This window comes from Equus przewalskii, chromosome 1, assembly GCF_037783145.1.
Source record: "Equus przewalskii isolate Varuska chromosome 1, EquPr2, whole genome shotgun sequence".
Taxonomy (NCBI): domain Eukaryota; kingdom Metazoa; phylum Chordata; class Mammalia; order Perissodactyla; family Equidae; genus Equus; species Equus przewalskii.
In genome coordinates this window covers 30,230,743-30,250,153 of record NC_091831.1, presented here as the reverse complement: position 1 = coordinate 30,250,153, position 19,411 = coordinate 30,230,743, and the positions used below count along the sequence as shown (strand labels likewise).

At 43.1% G+C, this 19,411-nt stretch overlaps 1 protein-coding gene across 3 annotated transcripts in view; it reads right to left on the bottom strand.

Moving 5' to 3' along the window:
- Positions 1 to 594: 594 nt before the first annotated feature.
- The window catches only part of GOT1 (glutamic-oxaloacetic transaminase 1), a 31,937-nt gene continuing 13,120 nt past the window's right edge, over positions 595 to 19,411 (bottom strand). For all 3 annotated transcript variants that reach the window (XM_070559551.1, XM_070559553.1, XM_070559548.1), the window contains 7 exons: positions 8,948 to 9,071; positions 7,904 to 8,016; positions 7,570 to 7,674; positions 5,605 to 5,755; positions 5,356 to 5,521; positions 4,467 to 4,609; positions 595 to 1,397 (listed from right to left, as the gene is read on the bottom strand). In XM_070559551.1, coding sequence (XP_070415652.1) covers positions 1,258 to 1,397; positions 4,467 to 4,609; positions 5,356 to 5,521; positions 5,605 to 5,755; positions 7,570 to 7,674; positions 7,904 to 8,016; positions 8,948 to 9,071 — 942 coding nt within the window. In that variant the 3' untranslated portion in view covers positions 595 to 1,257. The remainder of the gene's footprint in view (positions 1,398 to 4,466; positions 4,610 to 5,355; positions 5,522 to 5,604; positions 5,756 to 7,569; positions 7,675 to 7,903; positions 8,017 to 8,947; positions 9,072 to 19,411) is intronic.

Here is a 19,411-nt window from a genome sequence, read left to right as displayed (position 1 = left end):
TCAGGGACAACACAGGAGAGAGTATTGCACTGGGGGAGAGAGGCTGGAGTCGATGACTTCTAAGACCCAATCGCCCTCGAGACTGTAGGATTTTATAACAACTCAAAGGCATCCTAGAAAAGGGCAGATCCTGTTAAAATAACAAGAATTCTCTTTCAATATTCTAAAACTCCAAGTGGCCCTCTTGTTGTAAGAAAACTCAACCCCACCAAATTCTACAAAACTATCATTTGGAGAGAGTCCCTTGGACTCTGTGGAAAATGTGATCTATGTTGAAGTGGCTCTAACTGTTTCAACAGGGTAGGAGGTACTCCAGCTGCAATGGGCGGGGCTGGTGTCCTAGCATCACCCCGAGTGATGTCAACCCTTCTACAATCCATGAAGTCCAGTTTCCAAAGTGATATAACAAGACAGCTGGCCTCTGAAGGACAAGCCCATAAAACTGACATAGAGTTGTGGTACCACCAGTTCACTAAAAAGAGGCATACCACAAGAATACACTGTAGTTTCTTCTTTAGCATCTAGTAAATCCCTCCATAGCATTCACTTTAAACCATGGGTACCACCCATCAGTGGATCACAAAATCAGTTCCATGGGTCTCAATCAGCACTTTTATTTTTTTGAGAAATAGAACACAATAGAACGGACTAGAAAATATCAGAATGCACTACACATCACAAGGGTAAATACTGTTTTGTGAAACTTTTGTTTCAGTTAAATATGTGTGTGTGTGAGATATTTAAATATATATCTTACCTCGGTCACCATAAAGACCTAAAGCTTAGGGCTAGGGACACAGCCATGCAGAAAGAGCAGGGAAGACAGACGCTCTGGGTCGACATGATGAGTTTTAATGACACAGCCAACACCCACAGTCACACGTGGCTCTTCAGACAACTCGATCTTTGGGACTAGACTTTGCACAGAGTGAAGCAACACGAAGCAGCACATGAGCGACACGGCAACACTCCTGCTTCTAGTGAGGGGGCAAGATATCTATGTCTCATGATCAAAGTACCCTTTTCTTCTTAAATAAATATCTTAATTTGCTCTGGTTTCCAAAAGGGGTCTAATCCCAGGCCCCTATTTCTTTTCAAGGGAGGTTCTTTTCACACAGGGCCAGTTTAAACGGAGGCAGAGCAGTCTTTGCCATCCTTCAAGTCTCTAATCTGTGATATACACAAGGAGGTTTGTACAGGCAGGGAACACACGTGACAGAGGACCGCTTTGGTGGCGCTGGTTTGGGTGATGTTTCCTCACTGGAATTTGGTGACTGCTTCATGGATGGAAGTGGCCACATAATCTAGATTTTTGGTGGTCAAGCCACACATGTTGATCCGACCACTTGGCAGCAGATAGATGTGCTTTTCATTGACCAGATATTCAACTTGCTTGGCTGTTGAAAACCAAAAGAGATACAATCAGAGTAGTAGGAATCTTTTAAGCAATGAAGATTCAGAGATTCCATGACAATCAGAATTTTCCCTCTCCCACTAAGGCAGAAAGCTATTTTAACCAGTTGACGCATAGGGAAATTGGCTCAATAGATTCTGGAAACTTATTAGCTAACTTTCTAATTCCCAGAAAGCTTAATATGGCTCCTCCTGATGGGAATTTTAACCTGGGACTACCTCCCAACCAAACCTTGCACATTACATTCACCAGGAAACCCTGCTAATTAAAACCACCCTCAGACTTAAGAACATCCCATTGATATGAACAACTAGTTATGAAGTGCTTCCTTTATCTCTTCCTTAACCTGTATTTGCTTATCCCTGAGCACCTAGCAGCAACCTCCCTTTGACATTTCGTTTTCACAGTACACCGTATAAGGCCCCGTGCATGAGAGGTGCTGGATAAATTCTGTGTGCGTGAACCAGCGGGCTGAAAAACTGCAAAGGCCTCTGATCTGGCACTTCTCAGCTTTCTCATTCAAAGAAATGCAGGAGGGCTTTCCCATGGGTTTGCAGGAATGCTCATGTATGAAATAGGAAGGGACTGCCTGGACCTCCTTTATGGCACAATCTTTAGAGCCATGGCAAAATTTTAGCTGATTTTTGCCTAAGTAATCAGCACCCTTAAGGCATCATCAATTTGAGGGAATGGGATAATAATAACTGAATGTTTGTGTCCCTCCAAAATTCATGTTGAAACTCTAACCCCAACCTGATGGTATTTGGAGGTGGGGCCTTTGGTAGGTAAGTAGGTTTGGATGAGGTCATGAGGGTGGAGCCCCCATGATAGGACTATTGTCCTTATAAGAGGAGACCAGAGAGCTTTCTCTTTCTCTCCACCTGCCCCCAACCCACCATGTGAGGACACAGAAGACATCCATCTGCAAGTCAGGAAGAGGGCCCCCACCAGAACCTGACCATGCTGGCACCCTGATCTCCGACTTCCCACCTCCAGAGCTGTGAGAAATAAATCTCTATTGTTTAAGCCCCCAGTCTATGGTATTTTGTTATGGCAGCCCAAGCTAAGATGGTAATAAAAATCGTAATAATCAGAGGAGCAAACACTATGTGCCAGGCAGTGTTCTAAGCACTTTATATTAACTCAGTTCATCTTGATAATAATATTATCCCCATTTTATAGATGGTGCAGACGGAAGTTAAATGACCTTCCCAATGTCACACCGTGAGTGGTGAAGCTGGGATTTTAAGGCAGACAGTGTAACTCAAGGGTCTGAGCTCAGCCAGGACACTATGCGGCCTTGGTATGGAAGTGGAAACCTGGCACAGCTCAGTGCTATCCCGGCCCCTCCAAACAAACCGCCCTTCGGAAGTACCCTTGACCACTCTAACTGTGTGAATTAGTCACCCAAGGAGATAAAGCCTAACCTCGCACACCAACAACAGAGCCACAGGGACGCCACTGTTTGTAAAGCCCATGCCCCAGAGGCAGATGTTGTGGTTACAGGGCTCCCACCTGTGTTTTTAAATAAAAATGAAACTTCTCTACTTTTGCAGGACAGGGGAGCGTCACGGTTGAGAAGCCAGTAAAAGTTATGGACTCTTTGCCTAGAAAAAGGCCAATATACACATACACAATTTTTAAAATATGAGCTTCACACACCTCCTAAAGTACATCCACGGACTATAGGTTGAAAGCCCCCATTCTGATGAATAAAACATAAAGGAAGCACCGTATGTAACATGAGAATTGAAGAAACTAGGTGGTGGGTATAAGGGGTTCACCATACAATTCCGCCAACCTTTCTGTATGTTTAAAACTTCTCCTTCCTAGGTTAAAACTTTAAAATCTGGGGAGGAAAAAAAACCCCATGTTTTTAAAAAGGGTAAATGGTGCTAAGTGCTAAAAATATAACTTTTGTGTTATAAGCACAGGTCTATTCTCACCATTTTCCACTTCATAAAAAAATTAATTTCCTACTCTGGAGAGTGGGACAAGATGGATATTTTATGGGGAGACATCCCCATCTTGTGAGCTTTTAGAATATTACTACTAAACACCATTTCCACTACACTTAATATTTTAAGACTTATATACGGATGATTTTACTTATTCCAGTGAACTAACTGCCCATTCCAGGGTCGTGAGGACACCTATGGCTAACTGGGCTATCCCCTTTACTTTCCTGGACAGCCTCATTTTACCCCAAAGTATTCCAAGGGGTCTACAATATACAAATTCTATCACCTTTCTTGTTTATATGTATTTCCCTTGGCTTTTTCGGAGCCCGTTTCAAAGAGGCACTCTGATGGTTTACAGTACGGCACTCTGTGACTTCCTACCAAGCCAGGCACAACACATCTGTCCCAAGAACCACCCGGACACAAGCTCCACACGCAGGCAAGTGGCCACATCTGCACCACGTGACTGGCGGTTTGGCCGGTAAGTGCTATTATTTACTAAACGAATGAATCCTCTGTCATCAGAAGGGACAGTCACTGATGTCTCCTACTGACAGCTGACCAAGATTGTGCATGGGGGTCCACTAGACGTTCAATCAGCTTTTAATTCTAACTACCAATCTAAGTTCTTATTTCTGAAATGGAGAGATAACTTTGTAACCTTTTTCAGGGCAATGCCTGGAGACTAGGAAAGATCTGTTAAGCAAGAAGGTCCCTGAATAATCATATATAATATTTATACTTAGGATTAAGGAAAAGCCAAAAGGTACCTGAGCATTTATGAGAGCCCTTTCATAAATCAAGGCTCCAAGCTACAAATCCTGTTACTTCCCAGCTGGCTCTGAGCTACTTCCCAGCCCAGAAAAATGAAAATATCTTACTTACGAGTCAGCAGGGCAGACCACAGCAATGCTCTTCTGAGACCCAAGGGTTCAGAGGCGGGTGGGACACACTGAGAAAACCTAACTTGTTCTGGTCTAAAGCCATGGCTGACCAATCAGGCAAGAGCTAATGGAGCTGAGCCCAAGAACACTGACAAGAGCAGAGCTGTGTCCAACAGTGTCCAGCATTCAAGGTGGGGGGCCACTTACGGTTCAACCCAGTGAAGCTGAACATTCCGATTTGCTCAGTGATGTGGTTCCAGGTTCCAGGGGTCTTGAGGGCTTCTAATCGTGCCCTGAGTTCAGATCTCATGGACAGAATCCGGTCAGCCATTGTCTTCACATTACCTGTCCTGAGTGGACAGCAATATCAACACCAATCCAGATGGGAGAGATGGTACACGAAAACATGTTGGTCTAAAAACTGTAATTTAATCGACAAACTGAAAATGGGATCGTGATCTCCCTATGATGATATGTGGATGCCTGGACAGGTTGATAAGCAGACCAGAGAGACAGACTTACCCGGCAGAAGGAAAGGACGATATTTACTGATGGAAGTTTAGTGCTAGTCTTGGGTATACTGGCTGTAATACTACTTATGTTTTAACTCAGACTTCACCTAGGTGCTGACAGGCTTCACCTAGGCAGGATAATATATTTCATCAGGACTAATTAAATAGAGATTGCAGATTTAGCTACTATAAAAAATTACTCTGTTTCAAAATAAGGTAAAATCCATGTAAATTAGATAAGAATGAAGAGCTCCCAAATTGTCACACTAACTTGAAGCTGGATATTCTATTCTATACGGAATTTCTTCCTGTGTTTCCCAGCTTTAGGTGGAGGAAGCCAGGGTAGTGGGAGAGCGGGGGAAACTCCCACTCATAGGGGACCTCCTCAATGTTGTGTCCCCGTGTTGTGACACGCACATGTGAGTAGGTGCCAGTCCGATCTTACAGAAATATGTGAGACACAAAGAGGTCAAAGTTATTTTGTCCTGCCTTTGCCAAAATAAAAGGAAGAGACAGTTAAGTGGAATAGGACAATTGCTGTTCTACATTCCCAGCCCTCGCCCAGCAGGCTTTGAGCCCCTTACCATTCCTTAAAGAGCCCAGGGTCAGAGAGGGTAAAGGCCACGATTCGCGCTCCCTGAGCAGGGGGATTGGACCAAGTAATTCGCACAATCTTCTCCATCTGGGAAAGGACCCGCAGGATACTATCAGGTTCTTTTGCAACCACGGTCAGATTCCCCACTCTCTCATCTAAAGAGAGGGACAAGAATCAGCCTTAGGAACCCTGATGGGGGGCGGGTCGGGGCGGAGCTGTAACTCAGGAGAGCACTCACTGTAGAGCCCGAAGTTCTTGGAGAAGGACTGTGCACAGAAGAGCTCAAATCCTTCCGACACGAAATAGCGAACAGCCCAGGCGTCTCTGTTTAGGTCTCCAGATGCGAAGCCCTGATAGGCTGAGTCAAAGAAGGGGAACAGAAACCGGCGCTGCAAGGAAGGAAAGAGAGTCAGGGCAGGAAATCCTTCCAGAACCAACTTCAGACACCGGCCTTCCATTCCCAACTGGTGCCTGGAAGGAATTTCTAACATTGTCCATTTCTCCTATTTCCCTTCTTTCTGCATCCAACCACTACTTTACATCTGTTTCTCTGTTCAGCTAAAAACCAAGCAACAAATCTAACAATTTCAGTTAACCTTATTTTTTTAACAATATTGTCCTAAAGTATCAAAATGCCACTTTGCCAACAAGGCTAATTTTTGAGGCATGGATGTAGCGTCCTATGTCGGTGGATTCTTTCCCATGAACTCCTGGTGTGATAAGCTTAGTCAAGTGCTGGCACATCCCCAAGGCCTCCTCACAACCTCAGGGTTAGTCTTCAGGGTACTCAACATGAAGGAAACAGCCTGGTCTCTATTCTTATCACTCTGATGTTCTCAAAGAGTGCCCCACACTGAACTTCCTCCCCCGCTGGGTTTGCTCTCTGTGTGGGCACCACTTCTTTACCCCCAACTGTCCAAACCTGAGGCCAGGGTGCATCCTCCACTCCTACCTCTGCAGCTCATCCCTCATGGCCAATCACACTCCAAGGCTCATCACTCCTGTCTCCTGAGAGCTCTGGAATCCTTGCACATTGGCCACGGCCACCCACCTCCTTCCAGTCACCATCAACTCCTCCCTGGCTTATGGCAAGTGCCTCCTAACTGCTCTCCAGCCTGTTTAATCTTGCCTCCCTCTCATCCATCCCCTGCCACGTGGCCAGGATGACCCGAAGACAACGTACATCCCATCACGTCACTCCATGACGTCAAAGAATTCAGTGGCTCCCCACTGCTCTCAGAATAAAGCTCAATACCTCAGCACAGGATCCAGCCCAGTTTGCCTCTCTAGCCCCATCACTCACACTCACTCCCTTGGAACCCACACCATACCAACAATTACTTTCACTTCCTTAAATGGGCCATGACCTCTGCCTTGGACTTGTGACCATATCCTTCCCTCTGCAGAGAACATTCTTTCCCCGTTGGCCCCCCACCTATCCTCATCCTTCAAGTCTCAACATGGAAACCACTTCTTCCATGAAGGCTTCTTCTGCCACTACCACCCCTCCCAACACACATACACTCCCCAAAGTCTGGCTCTGTGCCTCCATAAAACACCATCCACACAGCTGTCTCTCAGCACTTGGCTATCTCCCCTGGCAGGATGTATGGCCTTTGAGGGCAAGGACCATCTCTGCTTGGTTCACTATTGTATCTCCACAGTGCCTGGTGATGACAGTTTCTCAGTCAGCATTCTCTAAACACATTAATGAAGAATATATATGCTTTGAGCTAGAAATTCCAATCTAGAAAGTTATTCCAAAGAAATAATTAAAAAAGCAGTTTTATTACGTAATTGTTCATAAGATCAAGAAACCTGAGATCTAAATGTCCATCAATTGATTTAATTAATCTACTGTGACATATGCATGCATGGAAAACAATGCTACAAAACATTTAATGACATGAAAGGAGTTCAAACAAAAGATAAAGTATGTTACAAAATAGCAGAAAATTATCCCATCTTTGTCAAATATACATACGTATAACTGCACTTAAAAAGAAAAAAAAAGGCTTGACATTCTGTACACTGAAATATTAACAATGGCCTTCCTTGGGTAATAAGATTTACAGTTAATATTTATTTTCTTCTTTGGGCTCATCTCCATTTTCCAAATTCTTCAGTAAACAGGTATTGCTTTTGAATACATTAAATATTAATACACACCATTTTTTAAGAGATGCTCTGAAAAGGCAGTTACCTTCATGACAGAGGCAATCTCCTTCCACTGCTCTGGAGTTGGGTCGGTCCCAGTTGGGTTGTGTGCACAGGCATGGAGGACAATGATGGAGAACTCAGGAGCATTCTGAGGAGACAGAAGCTATGTCAGCTCTGACACTAGTAGGAATATGGGGTGACAGAGTCAGTGACACACTGGTCAAGGGGCAGCATATTCCCTCCTCATGTGCTATTTCAAAAACCACCATCTGGTCTGGGTAGGATGTCTCAAACTCTCGAATCAACTGATCTACAGACTTTTCCCTGCTCCTCCTGACACCACAGAATTCTGTTCACTTTGTCATTTAATCACCCACCTCTAGATCATTCAGGAAACCCTGGAGGTCAAGTCCTCTCTTCGTTGCATCCCAATAGTGATACGACCGAATGTCCTTAAATCCAGCACCAGAAAACACGCCATTATGATTCTCTGCAAGCAAAGGGGCAAAAGGTTAAAAACTTTTACAAACACAAGGAGGCATAATTGGAAAGGACACAAGCCAGCTTCCAGGGACCTCACAGGCTCCATGTCTAGCGGGTGACGTCGAGGAACAGGGTTAAGATTAGAAGAACAGGGGCTGGCCCGGCAGAGTGGTTAAGCTCGTGCGCTCCGCTGCAGGCGGCCCAGTGTTTCGTTGGTTCGAATCCTGGGCGCGGACATGGCACTGCTCGTCAAACCACGCTGAGGCAGCGTCCCACATGCCACAACTAGAAGGACCCACAACGAAGAATATACAACTATGTACTGGGGGGCTTTGGGGAGAAAAAGGAAAAAAATAAAATCTTTGGGGCTGGCCCCGTGGCCAAGTGGTTAAGTTTGCGCGCTCCGCTGCAGGCGGCCCAGTGTTTCGTTGGTTCGAATCCTGGGCGCGGACACGGCACTGCTCATCAAACCACGCTGAGGCGGCATCCCACATGCCACAACTAGAAGGACCCACAATGAAGAATATACAACTATGTACCGGGGGGCTTTGGGGAGAAAAAGGAAAAAAAATAAAATCTTTAAAAAAAAGAAAAGATTTAGAAGAATGATTATAACCAAGAACAAGTTCAACCAGTTGGAGCCATGCTAAACTTACATCCTACTAAAGTGGGACTTCCTCCCTCTACTTTTTAGGCCTCCTCAAGGAAGTTTCAACATATACTAAAATACAAGTCTTTCAAGAGTCTTGGGAAAAAGCATTCCTAATCTGAACTTAAGCATCAGGTTATTCATGTACTGTCAAAACCACTGCTCAAGCCATTCCCAAACGTCAGTTGATCCAGGGCTGGGTTACATTTTCTGTGTAAGCAGTGAGAGTCATGAGGACAATTCTCCCTGGTTTCTCTGTTTCTCATCTCGCCACAGCTAAAGAACTCACCCCAGGTTGGTGAGGATACATAGACGGGTGTGTTCTTGTTGTTTGTTCCATTGTACCATCGTGATAAGAACTCGGCTCCGATTCGAAGGGCACCTGTTCCCCCTAAAGATTGCACACCTCCTACCTGAAAGAGAAGAAGCAGGGTCACTGGTTGATAGTGGGGAGGTCAGATAATATTAGGAAAAATACGGTAACAAAGAGCGCTTACTTTGTGCCTGCTCTGTGCTAAGCCCTTTAAAGGTCTGATCTCATCAAAACCTCACAGCTACAGGAAGAAGATACTATTATTTGCCCATGTTTACAAATGAGGAAACTGAGACTAAGACAAGTGAAGTGACTTGCTCAAAGTTACCAGCTACAGAGCAGTAGGGCCAGGTCTTCAACCCAGGAAGTCTAGAAGTCTGACTCTCGGGGGAGCTTCCCTTCTGAACACAGAGGTAGAGGACGTATCTAGGCCACATTTAGAGTGTGCCCTGGAAGGCAAACCCATTCCTTTGGCACCCATCTCAAGATCAAAAGTGCCCTCCAGCAGGGGCTGGCCCAGTGCATAGTGGTGAAGTTCACATGCTCTACTTCGGTGGCCCCGGGTTTGCAGGTTCAGATCGGGGGTGCAGACCTATATACTGCTTGTCAAGTCATGCCGTGGCAGCGTCCCACATACAAGGAAGAAGATTGGCACAGATGTCAGCTCAGGGCCAATCTTCCTCACCAAAAAAAAAAAAAAAACCAAAAAACTGCCCTCCAGCAGAAGTCAGTAAAATAATGTTTCTAGCTTGCCATCAACATCAATCCACAATACTCCTTCTCATGGCTATAAGGCAGGCTTATTAATCCTTAGAAACATGTTCCAGCAAAACAAAGGTGACACATGCATAATACTTTCCTCTCTTTAAGCTTCCTCTCATCTTAAAATGACCTCACATGAACAATAATGAAAGTCTTATGTTTGACCATTTACAAAATACCCTCACACATATTCTTATTTGAGGCTCACACAACCCCACAAAGTAACTTCTAGATCTCCAATTTGCACAGGAGGAAACTGATTTAGAGAAGTGGTTTGCCAAAGGATACACAGCTGGAGAGCGGCAGAGCTGGCACAAATCCAGGCCTTCTCACTAGTCAAGATCTAGTCGCCATGCCCTGCTGACCCTGTTCCATGTATCTTTCACAACTCTAATTCGGTTTTAGCATGACTCCTTCAGTAGAGAAATATAATACATTACATGTTGCCTAACATGTCTAAAGGATTAAGGAGAAAGAAAGAAAAAGATCACATGAGAAAGTCTATCTAAGTAAGAAGAAGGGCACACACCAATCTAACAACGGTGGCAACATCTGAGGAGGGCCTAGGATGTGGGAAAAGTGGTCACAGGGACTTGGCCTAATCTATAGGTTGTTTCTGAAAAATAAGGAAAACGTATTCATGTATTATTTGTATTTTAAAATAATTTTTAAAGTAAATTTAGATGTCTGAGATTTGCTGTAAAATAATCCAACTTGGGCAGGGAGACGGAGGGTTTTGGGACTGACCAAATACAGACCATTGTGGAAGCTAGGTGATGGACGTCGGGGTTTGTTCATTACACTGTTTTATCTATTTTTGTATATATTTGAAATTTTTCACAATAAAAAGGTAAAAAAAAAAATCTTCCTAGATAAAGAAGAAAAGCTTCCAAAATCTTTTTAAAAAAATTAACATAATACTGATGCCAAAAGATGACAAAGGAAAAAAGAAAAAAGGCAGAGACCAAGCTGTTTCATGAACACTGATACTAACTCCCCAGACGAACACCAACGCACTGCAGGAATCCAACAGTACATTAAGACACACGCCCGTGATCAAGGGAGTCATCCCACGAACGCATGATTATTAAGAAATATATTACAAAAATTTGTCAGGCTGCTAGACAGCGATAACCCAAATGATCATCGTAACAGATGAAGAAAGTATAGCCATGCTTGATGTAAGTGCTCAGTAAAACAGGAAACAATGGATAATTCCTGAAAAAAAAATTCATTCAACCATGATGAATAAGTCAGCTTCATGAGGAACAATGAACCATTAGCAGAAATCCTCTTTAAGTCCAAAACGAGGCAATGATATCAGTTATCACCATTATTGTTCCCCACTGTTCTATTTGTGCTCAGAGGTCTGAGCATCTGTGAAAAGAATACCATCTGGAACGTGAAACAGAAGCAAAGTTGACATTCAAGGAAAAGAGGAACTGAGCACAGCTGTACACTGCAGAGAGAAGCGAAGGCAGTGAGCTGGGGTGAGCGTGGTCGGCACACATCCGATTGGCCCACTGATGTCTCTGCTCTTCACAGTGATCCCGCTGAGCATCAGTCCCTTCCCATTACTGTAAAGGCTTTGCCCCCACACTGGGATCTACCTGGATTCTTCATGCAAATCGCTACCAAGGTGATGTAACCCAAATGAGCACATATTTTCCACGGATTTGTCATCAGTTAAGTTGAATGTCAACTTTATACATTATTTCACATTTCAAACACATAACACAATTCTGGAAGGTTAATACTTCCTATACAAATGAGCAAGGTTTCCCTTGAACACAGTTTGAAGGCATCATGGAATCGTGAGAGGTGCACACGGACATCAGTGAAAATACTCCCAGGCATAATTTTTTTATTTCCTGTGCTCAACTTGTAACTCCAATCCTTCCCTCCCACTCCAGAAAGCAAATTCATTACTTAAAGGAAGTCAGAAAGTCAGCAGACTAGATTGAAAATGTATTTGGCAGAGATAAACCCACTTCACTAACATCAATCTTTGACATTCGTGACACCTGAAATATTAAATTCTCAAGAAATTGTCACTCCCTAAAAATATATTTGAACACTGGATAGTTTCAGTGAAACACAAACTGCTCTAAACTATATCAGTAATTAACAGAAACCAATTTTCAGCAAATCAATAATGTAGCAAGGGGTCATTCTGTGAATTGATTTTTGGCAAATCGCTCTAGAGACCAAGAAAGTCCTGTATTTGGGGTGAAGGGAGACCACACTATCAAAGGCAATCAGTACAGACTTCTCAAGGAGTCAGGCAACTGGACCTGGGGGGCTGGAGAGGGGTATGTAGAACAAGGGAAACCCATTAAGACTCAGTGTGAAGCGATGCCAATAATCTGTACTCCTGACTTAGCCACACCACCTGAAGAAATCCCTGCTGGACTCCAGAACATTTGTCTCAGATCACAAGATGCCGAAGTTATGACTTGACTGCGAGGAGCAGGAGAGCTGACTAGGAGCTGCTTGTAGCCGAGGCCAGGATGCAGTGAAGTTCTGGGCGCCCCTAACAATTCACATGGTATCTGGCAAATGCTTCTAAGTAAACATCGGCTGAACTAGATGAAGAAAAAGACTGTTGAAAAGATGAGAGCCACAGCGAAAGCCCCCAGTCTCCCAGAGGCAATGGACAAAGTGAGGAACTGGGATGTCACCCAACGGCCCACCAGCCCTCCTACCTACAGTGGCTCAGTAATTTTAGAAGCTGAAACATTACCATGCAGGAGACGAAAATGCGACATTTGGTCTGGATCCTAAGGTCTCAAATTCGAGAAGCAATAAGAGACCGTGACGATCTAGAATATACGTCTCCTCAAAATGACTGATGGACCTGATAACGTTAAACCTTGAGACGACAATTCTAAGGGAAGACATGACTACTGCTCTGGTTCATTCATTCTTTTATTCACGCCTCATGTCCTTCAAGTTTTGGCTCAAACGTCATTTCTATTTCCACCATGACCACTCTAGTCAAAACTGTATCCACCCTCACTCCCACCCTCAGCCCTCTTCACATGCTTTCCCCTGCTCTATTTTTATAGCATTTATCATCTTTTAATATACTATGTCATGTTCTTATTTATTATGCTTATAGTCAGTTTCCTTCCACAAAACTCTAAGCCAGGGCAGAGGATCTGGGGTGTTTGGGTCACTGCTGTGCTCCAACAACCAGGACAGCACCTGCCCCTGGTGGTGAGCACTCATCTGTTGACTGACTGAATGAGTGAATTCAAACATCTGAGCATCTCTGAGGGGCCAGGCTAGGAGCTAAATGCTGAAGATTTGTGGATAAAGAAGGAAGCCATCATCCCTGCCCTGGGGAAGTTATGAGCTTGTGAGGAGACAGACTTATAAAATTATCCATTATAGTAAGAACTCTTATGCCCAAGCTGTGAACAAAGTCCTGTGATGACTCAGAGGACTCGAACAACTCGCTCTGCCTGAGAGCAAAGGATTCCACAGGGAAGCAACCCTTGACTGGGCCTTGAAGGATGTGGAGGTGGGGACGGGTGAGTCAGAGAAGTGAAGGGGCACATTCCAAGCAGAGGGAACAGCTGAGGCAAAGGCTCTAAGCCATGACAGGGCCTGGTGGGTCTAGAAAACAGCAGGCTCTCAGAATGGCAGGACCCCAGTGGGGACGGGGGCGGAGGGGGGGCAGGGGGGAGGCTAATGCAAGGACAGGATGAAGGCTAGCTACAAAATAGGCTGCATGACGATTTACAAGTCTGGATTCTACCCTGTAGATAATGGAGAAGCTACTGTGTGTCGGGGGAAGAGGGGAAAGGGAGCAGGTGACATGATTAGTTTTCTTTTTTAGCCCAGGAAGATCATTCTAGCTGCAATGTACAGAATGTACTAGAGGGGCTGGCCTCGTGGCTGAGTGGTTAAGTTCGCGCACTCCACTGCAGGCGGCCCAGTGTTTCGTTGGTTCGAATCCTGGGCGCGGACATGGCACTGCTCATCAAACCACACTGAGGCAGCGTCCCACATGCCACAACTAGAAGGACCCACAACGAAGAATACACAACTATGTACTGGTGGGCTTTGGGGAGAAAAAGGAAAAAAAATAAAATCTTTAAAAAAAAAAAAAGAATGTACTAGAATGAGGAAGAGACCAGAGGCAAGAGAGTATTAAAAGATTCCAAAAGAGATGACGGCAGGCTGAACTAAGACTGTAACCTGGGGATGGTGAAGACATTCAAGAAAAGGGGAAAGGCTCCGAGCTCAGAATCAACTGGTACCTTGGGTGATGTAGATGCCAAGAGAGTCTCTCCTAACCCAGTCCAAAAAAAAAGGTCTTCAAATATTTATAGACTGCCATTTACATTTGTTCTGTTATCAAAAACACAAAACAGGACGAACTAGAAGAGGGAGGGCTATGTTCCACAAGCAACAGCCCCAAGTCGTACAGGACTCAGTGATCAAAAGGGGAACACTGGGCAGCGGAACAAGCATTTGCCCAACACAGTTAATAAGAACTGCAGTCTTAGAAGCAGCAGCTCCCCGACACGGAATCTATTTTTATTTGCCAACAACAGAATTCCAACTAATTTATCAACAGCGTCTCAGAAGATAGCCCCTAGGTGCCAAAGTTCTCCACTTTCAAACCTCATCAAGACTCTCTTCTCCCTCTGTAGAAACACTGGATTTCCAGAGCAACTTCCCAATGCCACTTACAATCTCTAAACTCTACCATCTTTACCAGTATTCCTTAGGTTCCTTGAGGCAAGTCGGGTACATCTCTCACACCAATCCAGATAAAACCCTAATTAAGTTAATTACTTGCCTAATCACTGGCCTGAGTCCCAAGACCTTCACCCAGAGCCTCCCTGCTTCCTGATACACATAAGAACATGCCCATGTGCAACCTTCGTATCACCACGCATTCTGCTGATCAGGGCATCTGGGGAACAGCATGCGGAATAAATCTGATGACTCCACGATGTGGTCCCTTCCCTTCCACACGTGAAGGCCTGCACTATAACACTGACCCAGGGGAGCGATAAAGCCAGCTGGTTTGAATTGCACAACCCTTAACTGGACTATTGCAAAAACCCGAGCTCTTCCCTGTCCTATTCGTCCAGCCAGGTTTATCCTCCGCAAACACCACTTTTATGGGGCAACTCCTCTGCTCAAACCTTCAGGTGACCTCCCCTGCCCCGGCTGCCAAAATCAGCCTTCCTGATTGATCCAACATGTTCCCAGCTCTAATCAGGCAAGTCTCTACAACCTAGACCTGCTTATCTCCTACCTCTGCTCCTGGACTCCTAATATTCCAAATACCTCTCCTTTTTCCTTCCTGTGTACTTTGTGGTTCTCCTCCCGAGCTGTACTTTGGAATCACCTAAGGAACTTTTAAAAATATGCCCACAGAGGGAAGGGAACTGGGGGAAAAGGGAATGAAAGCGCAGGAAAGGGTGGTACCCTCCAAGACTCTAGCTGAACTGGTCTGGCATGGGGTTCAGCCATAAGTATGTTTTTGGTTTTTTTTATTTTTTTAATTTTTTTTATTGAGTTAATGATAGGTTACAATCTTGTGAAATTTCAGTTGTACATTAATGTTTGTCAGTCATGTTGTAGGTGCACCACTTCACCCTTTGTGCCCACCCTCCACCCCACCTTTCCCCTGGTATCCACTAAACTGTTCTTAGTCCATAATTTTAAATTCCTCATATGAGTGGAGTCATACACAGATTATCCTTCTCTAGCTGGCTTATTTCACTCAACATAATTCCCTCAAGGTCCATCCATGTTATTGCAAATGGAATGATTTTGTTCTGTTTTGCAGCTGAGTAGTATTCCATTGTATATATGTACCACATCTTTATCCATTCGTCTATTGCTGGGCACTTAGGTTGCTTCCACGTCTTGGCTATTGTAAATAATGCTGCAATGAACATTGGGGTGCATAGGACTTTTGGGAGTACTGACTTCAAGCTCTTTGGATAGATACCCAGTAGTGGGATGGATGGATCGTATGGTAGTTCTATTTTTAATTTTTTGAGGAATCTCCATACTGTTTTCCATAGTGGCTGCACCAGTTTGCATTCCCACCAGCAGTGTATGAGGGCTCCTTTTTCTCCACAACCTCTCCAACATTTGTTACTATTAGTTTTAGATATTTTTTGTCATTCTAATGGGTGTAAGGTGATATCTTAGTGTAGTTTTGATTTGCATTTCCCTGATGATCAGCGATGATGAGCATCTTTTCATGTGCCTATTGGCCATCAATATATCTTCTTTGGAGTAATGTCTGTTCATGTCTCCAGCCCATTTTTTGATTGGGTTGTTTGATTTTTTGTTGTTGAGTTGTGAGAGTTCTTTATATATTATGGATGTTAAGCCTTTGTGAGATATATGACTTGCAAATATTTTTTCCCAGTTAGTGGGTTGTTTTTTTGTTTCAATCCTGTTTTCATTTGCCTTGAAGAAGCTCTTTAGTCTGATGAAGTCCCATTTGTTTATTCTTTCTATTGTTTCCCTTCTCTGAGAAGGTATGGTGTCTGAAAAGATCCTTTTAATACTGATGTCAAAGAGTGTACCGCCTATGTTTTCTTCCAGAAGCCTTATGGTTTCAGGTCTCACCTTTAGGTCTTTGATCCATCTTGAGTTTATTTTGGTGAATGGTGAGAAAGAATGGTCAATTTTCATTCGTTTACATGTGGCTTTCCAGTTTTCCCAGGACCATTTGTTGAAAAGACTTTCTTTGCTCCATTGTATGCCCTCAGCTCCTTTGTCAAAGATAAGCTGTCCATAGATGTGTGGTTTTATTTCTGGGCTTTCAATTCTGTTCCATCGATTTATGCACCTGTTTTTGTACCACTACCATGCTGTTTTGATTACTGTAGCTTTGTAGTATGTTTTGAAGTCAGGGATTGTGATACCTCCCGTTTTGTTCTTTTTTCTCAGGATTGCTTTAGCAATTCGGGGTCTTTTGTTGCCCCATATGAATTTTAGGATTCTTTGTTCTAATTCTGTAAAGAATGTCATTGGGATTCTGATTGGGATGGCGTTGAATCTGTAGATTGCTTTAGGTAGAACGGACATTTTAACTGTGTTTATTCTTCCAATCCATGTACATGGAATGTCTTTCCATCTCCTTATGTCATCATCCAATTCTCTCAGAAAGGCCTTGTAATTTTCATTATATAGGTCCTTCACTTCCTTAGTTAAATTTACCCCAAGGTATTTTATTCTTTTTGTTGCGATTGTGAATGGTATTGTATTCCTGAGTTCTTTTTCTGATAGTTCGTTGTTGGAGTATAGAAATGCTACTGATTTATGCAAATTGATTTTGTACCCTGCAACTTTGCTGTAGTTGTTGATTACTTCTAAGAGTTTTCCAATGGATTCTTTGGGGTTTTCTATATATAAGATCATGTCATCTGCAAACAGCGAGAGTTTCACTTCTTCCCTCCCTATTTGGATTCCTTTTATTCCTTTTTCTTGCTTGATTGCTCTGGCCAGGACCTCCAGTACTATGTTAAATAAGAGTGGTGATAGAGGGCATCCTTGTCTCGTTCCTGTTTTCAGGGGGATGGCATTCAGTTTTTGCCCATTGAGTATGATGTTGGCTATGGGTGTGTCATATATGGCCTTAATTATGTTGAGGTAGTTTCCTTCTATGCCCATTTTGTTCAGAGTTTTTATCATAAATGGCTGTTGGATCTTGTCAAATGCCTTCTCTGCATCTATTGAGATGATCATGTGGTTTTTATTCCTCAGTTTGTTGATGTGGTGTATCACGTTGATTGATTTGCAGATGTTGAACCATCCCTGTGTCCCCGGTATGAATCCCACCTGATCATGATGTATGATCCTTTTGATGAATTGCTGAATTCTAGTTGCCAAAATTTTGCTTAGAATTTTTGCATCTATGTTCATCAGTGATATTGGCCTGTAGTTCTCTTTTTTCATGGTGTCCTTGTCAGGTTTTGGTATCAGCGTGATGTTGGCCTCATAGAATGCGTTAGGAAGTGTTCCATCTTCCCTAATTTTTTGGAATAGCTTGAAAAGGATAGGTATTAAATCCTCTGTGAAAGTTTGGTAGAATTCCCCAGGAAAGCCATCTGGTCCTGGGGTTTTATTCTTTGGGATGTTTTTGATTGCTGTTTCCATCTCTTTCCTTGTGATTGGTCTGTTCAAATTGTCTGCCTCTTCTTGCGTGAGCTTTGGGAGATTGTAGGAGTCCAAGAATTTATCCATTTCCTCTAGGTTATCCATTCTGTTGGCATATAGTTTTTCATAGTATGCTCTTATAATCCGTTGTATTTCTGCAGAATCTGTTGTTATTTCTCCTCTTTCATTTCTGATTTTGTTGATTTGAGCTTTCTCCCTTTTTTTCTTTGTAAGTCTGGCTAGGGGTTTGTCGATTTTATTTATCTTCTCAAAAACCAGCTCTTTGTTTCACTGATCCTTTCTACTGCCTTTTTTTGTTTCAATAGTATTTTTTTCTGCTCTGATTTTTATTATTTCTCTCCTTCTGCTGACTTTGGGCTTTATTTGTTCTTCTTTCTCTAGTTCAGTTAGGTATAGTTTAAGATTGCTTATTTGGGATTTTTCTTGTTTGTTAAGATGTGCCTGTATTGTGATGAATTTTCCTCTTAATACAGCTTTTGCTGTATCCCATATGAGTTGGTATGGCATGTTATCATTTTCATTAGTTTCCAGGTATTTTTTGATTTTTTCTTTAATTTCTTCAATGATCCATTGCTTGTTCAGTAGTGTGTTGTTTAGTCTCCACATCTTTGTGCCTTTCTCAGCGTTTTTCTTGTAATTAATTTCTAGCCTTATAGCACTGAGATCAGAGAAGATGCTTGTTATTATTTCAATTTTTTTAAATTTGTAGAGGCTTGCCTTGTTTCCCAACATATGGTCTATCCTTGAAAATGTTCCATGTGCACTTGAGAAGAATGTGTATTCAGCTCTTTTAGGGTGAAGTGATCTATATATGTCTTTTAAGTCCAATTGTTTTCGTTTTTCATTTAGCTCCACTATTTCCTTGTTGATTTTCTGTCTGGATGACCTGTCAGTTGATGTGAGTGGGGTGTTGAGGTCCCCTACTATTATTGTTTTGTTTTTAACATCTTCCTTTACGTCTGTTAATAGTTGCTTTATGAATCTTGGTGCGCCTGTGTTGGGTGCATAGATATTTATAAGCGTTATTTCTTCTTGATGAAGTGTCCCTTTGATCATTATATATTGTCCCTCTGTGTCTCTCTTTACCTGTCTTATTTTGAAATCCACTTTGTCTGATATAAGAATTGCAACACCTGCCTTTTTTTTCTTGCTATTAGCTTGAAGTATTGTCCTCCACCCCTTCACCCTGAGCCTGTGTTTGTCCTTGGGGCTGAGGTGTGTTTCTTGGAGGCAACAAATTGTTGGATCTTGTTCTTTAATCCATTTTGCCACTCTGTGTCTTTTTATTGGAGAGTTCAATCCGTTTACATTGAGAGTGATTATTGATGCATGTGGACTTGATGCTGTCAATCTGTCGCTCATTATCTGGTTTTCCTGTGTTTCTTTTCCTGTGTGCTTTGGCCTACCCATTTAATACTGCAATTTCTTATGCTGGGTTTCTTAGATTTTTCCTTATTTATGATTTGTGACTCTGTTCTGTATTTTATTTTAGTGTCTACCCTGAAGTTTGTA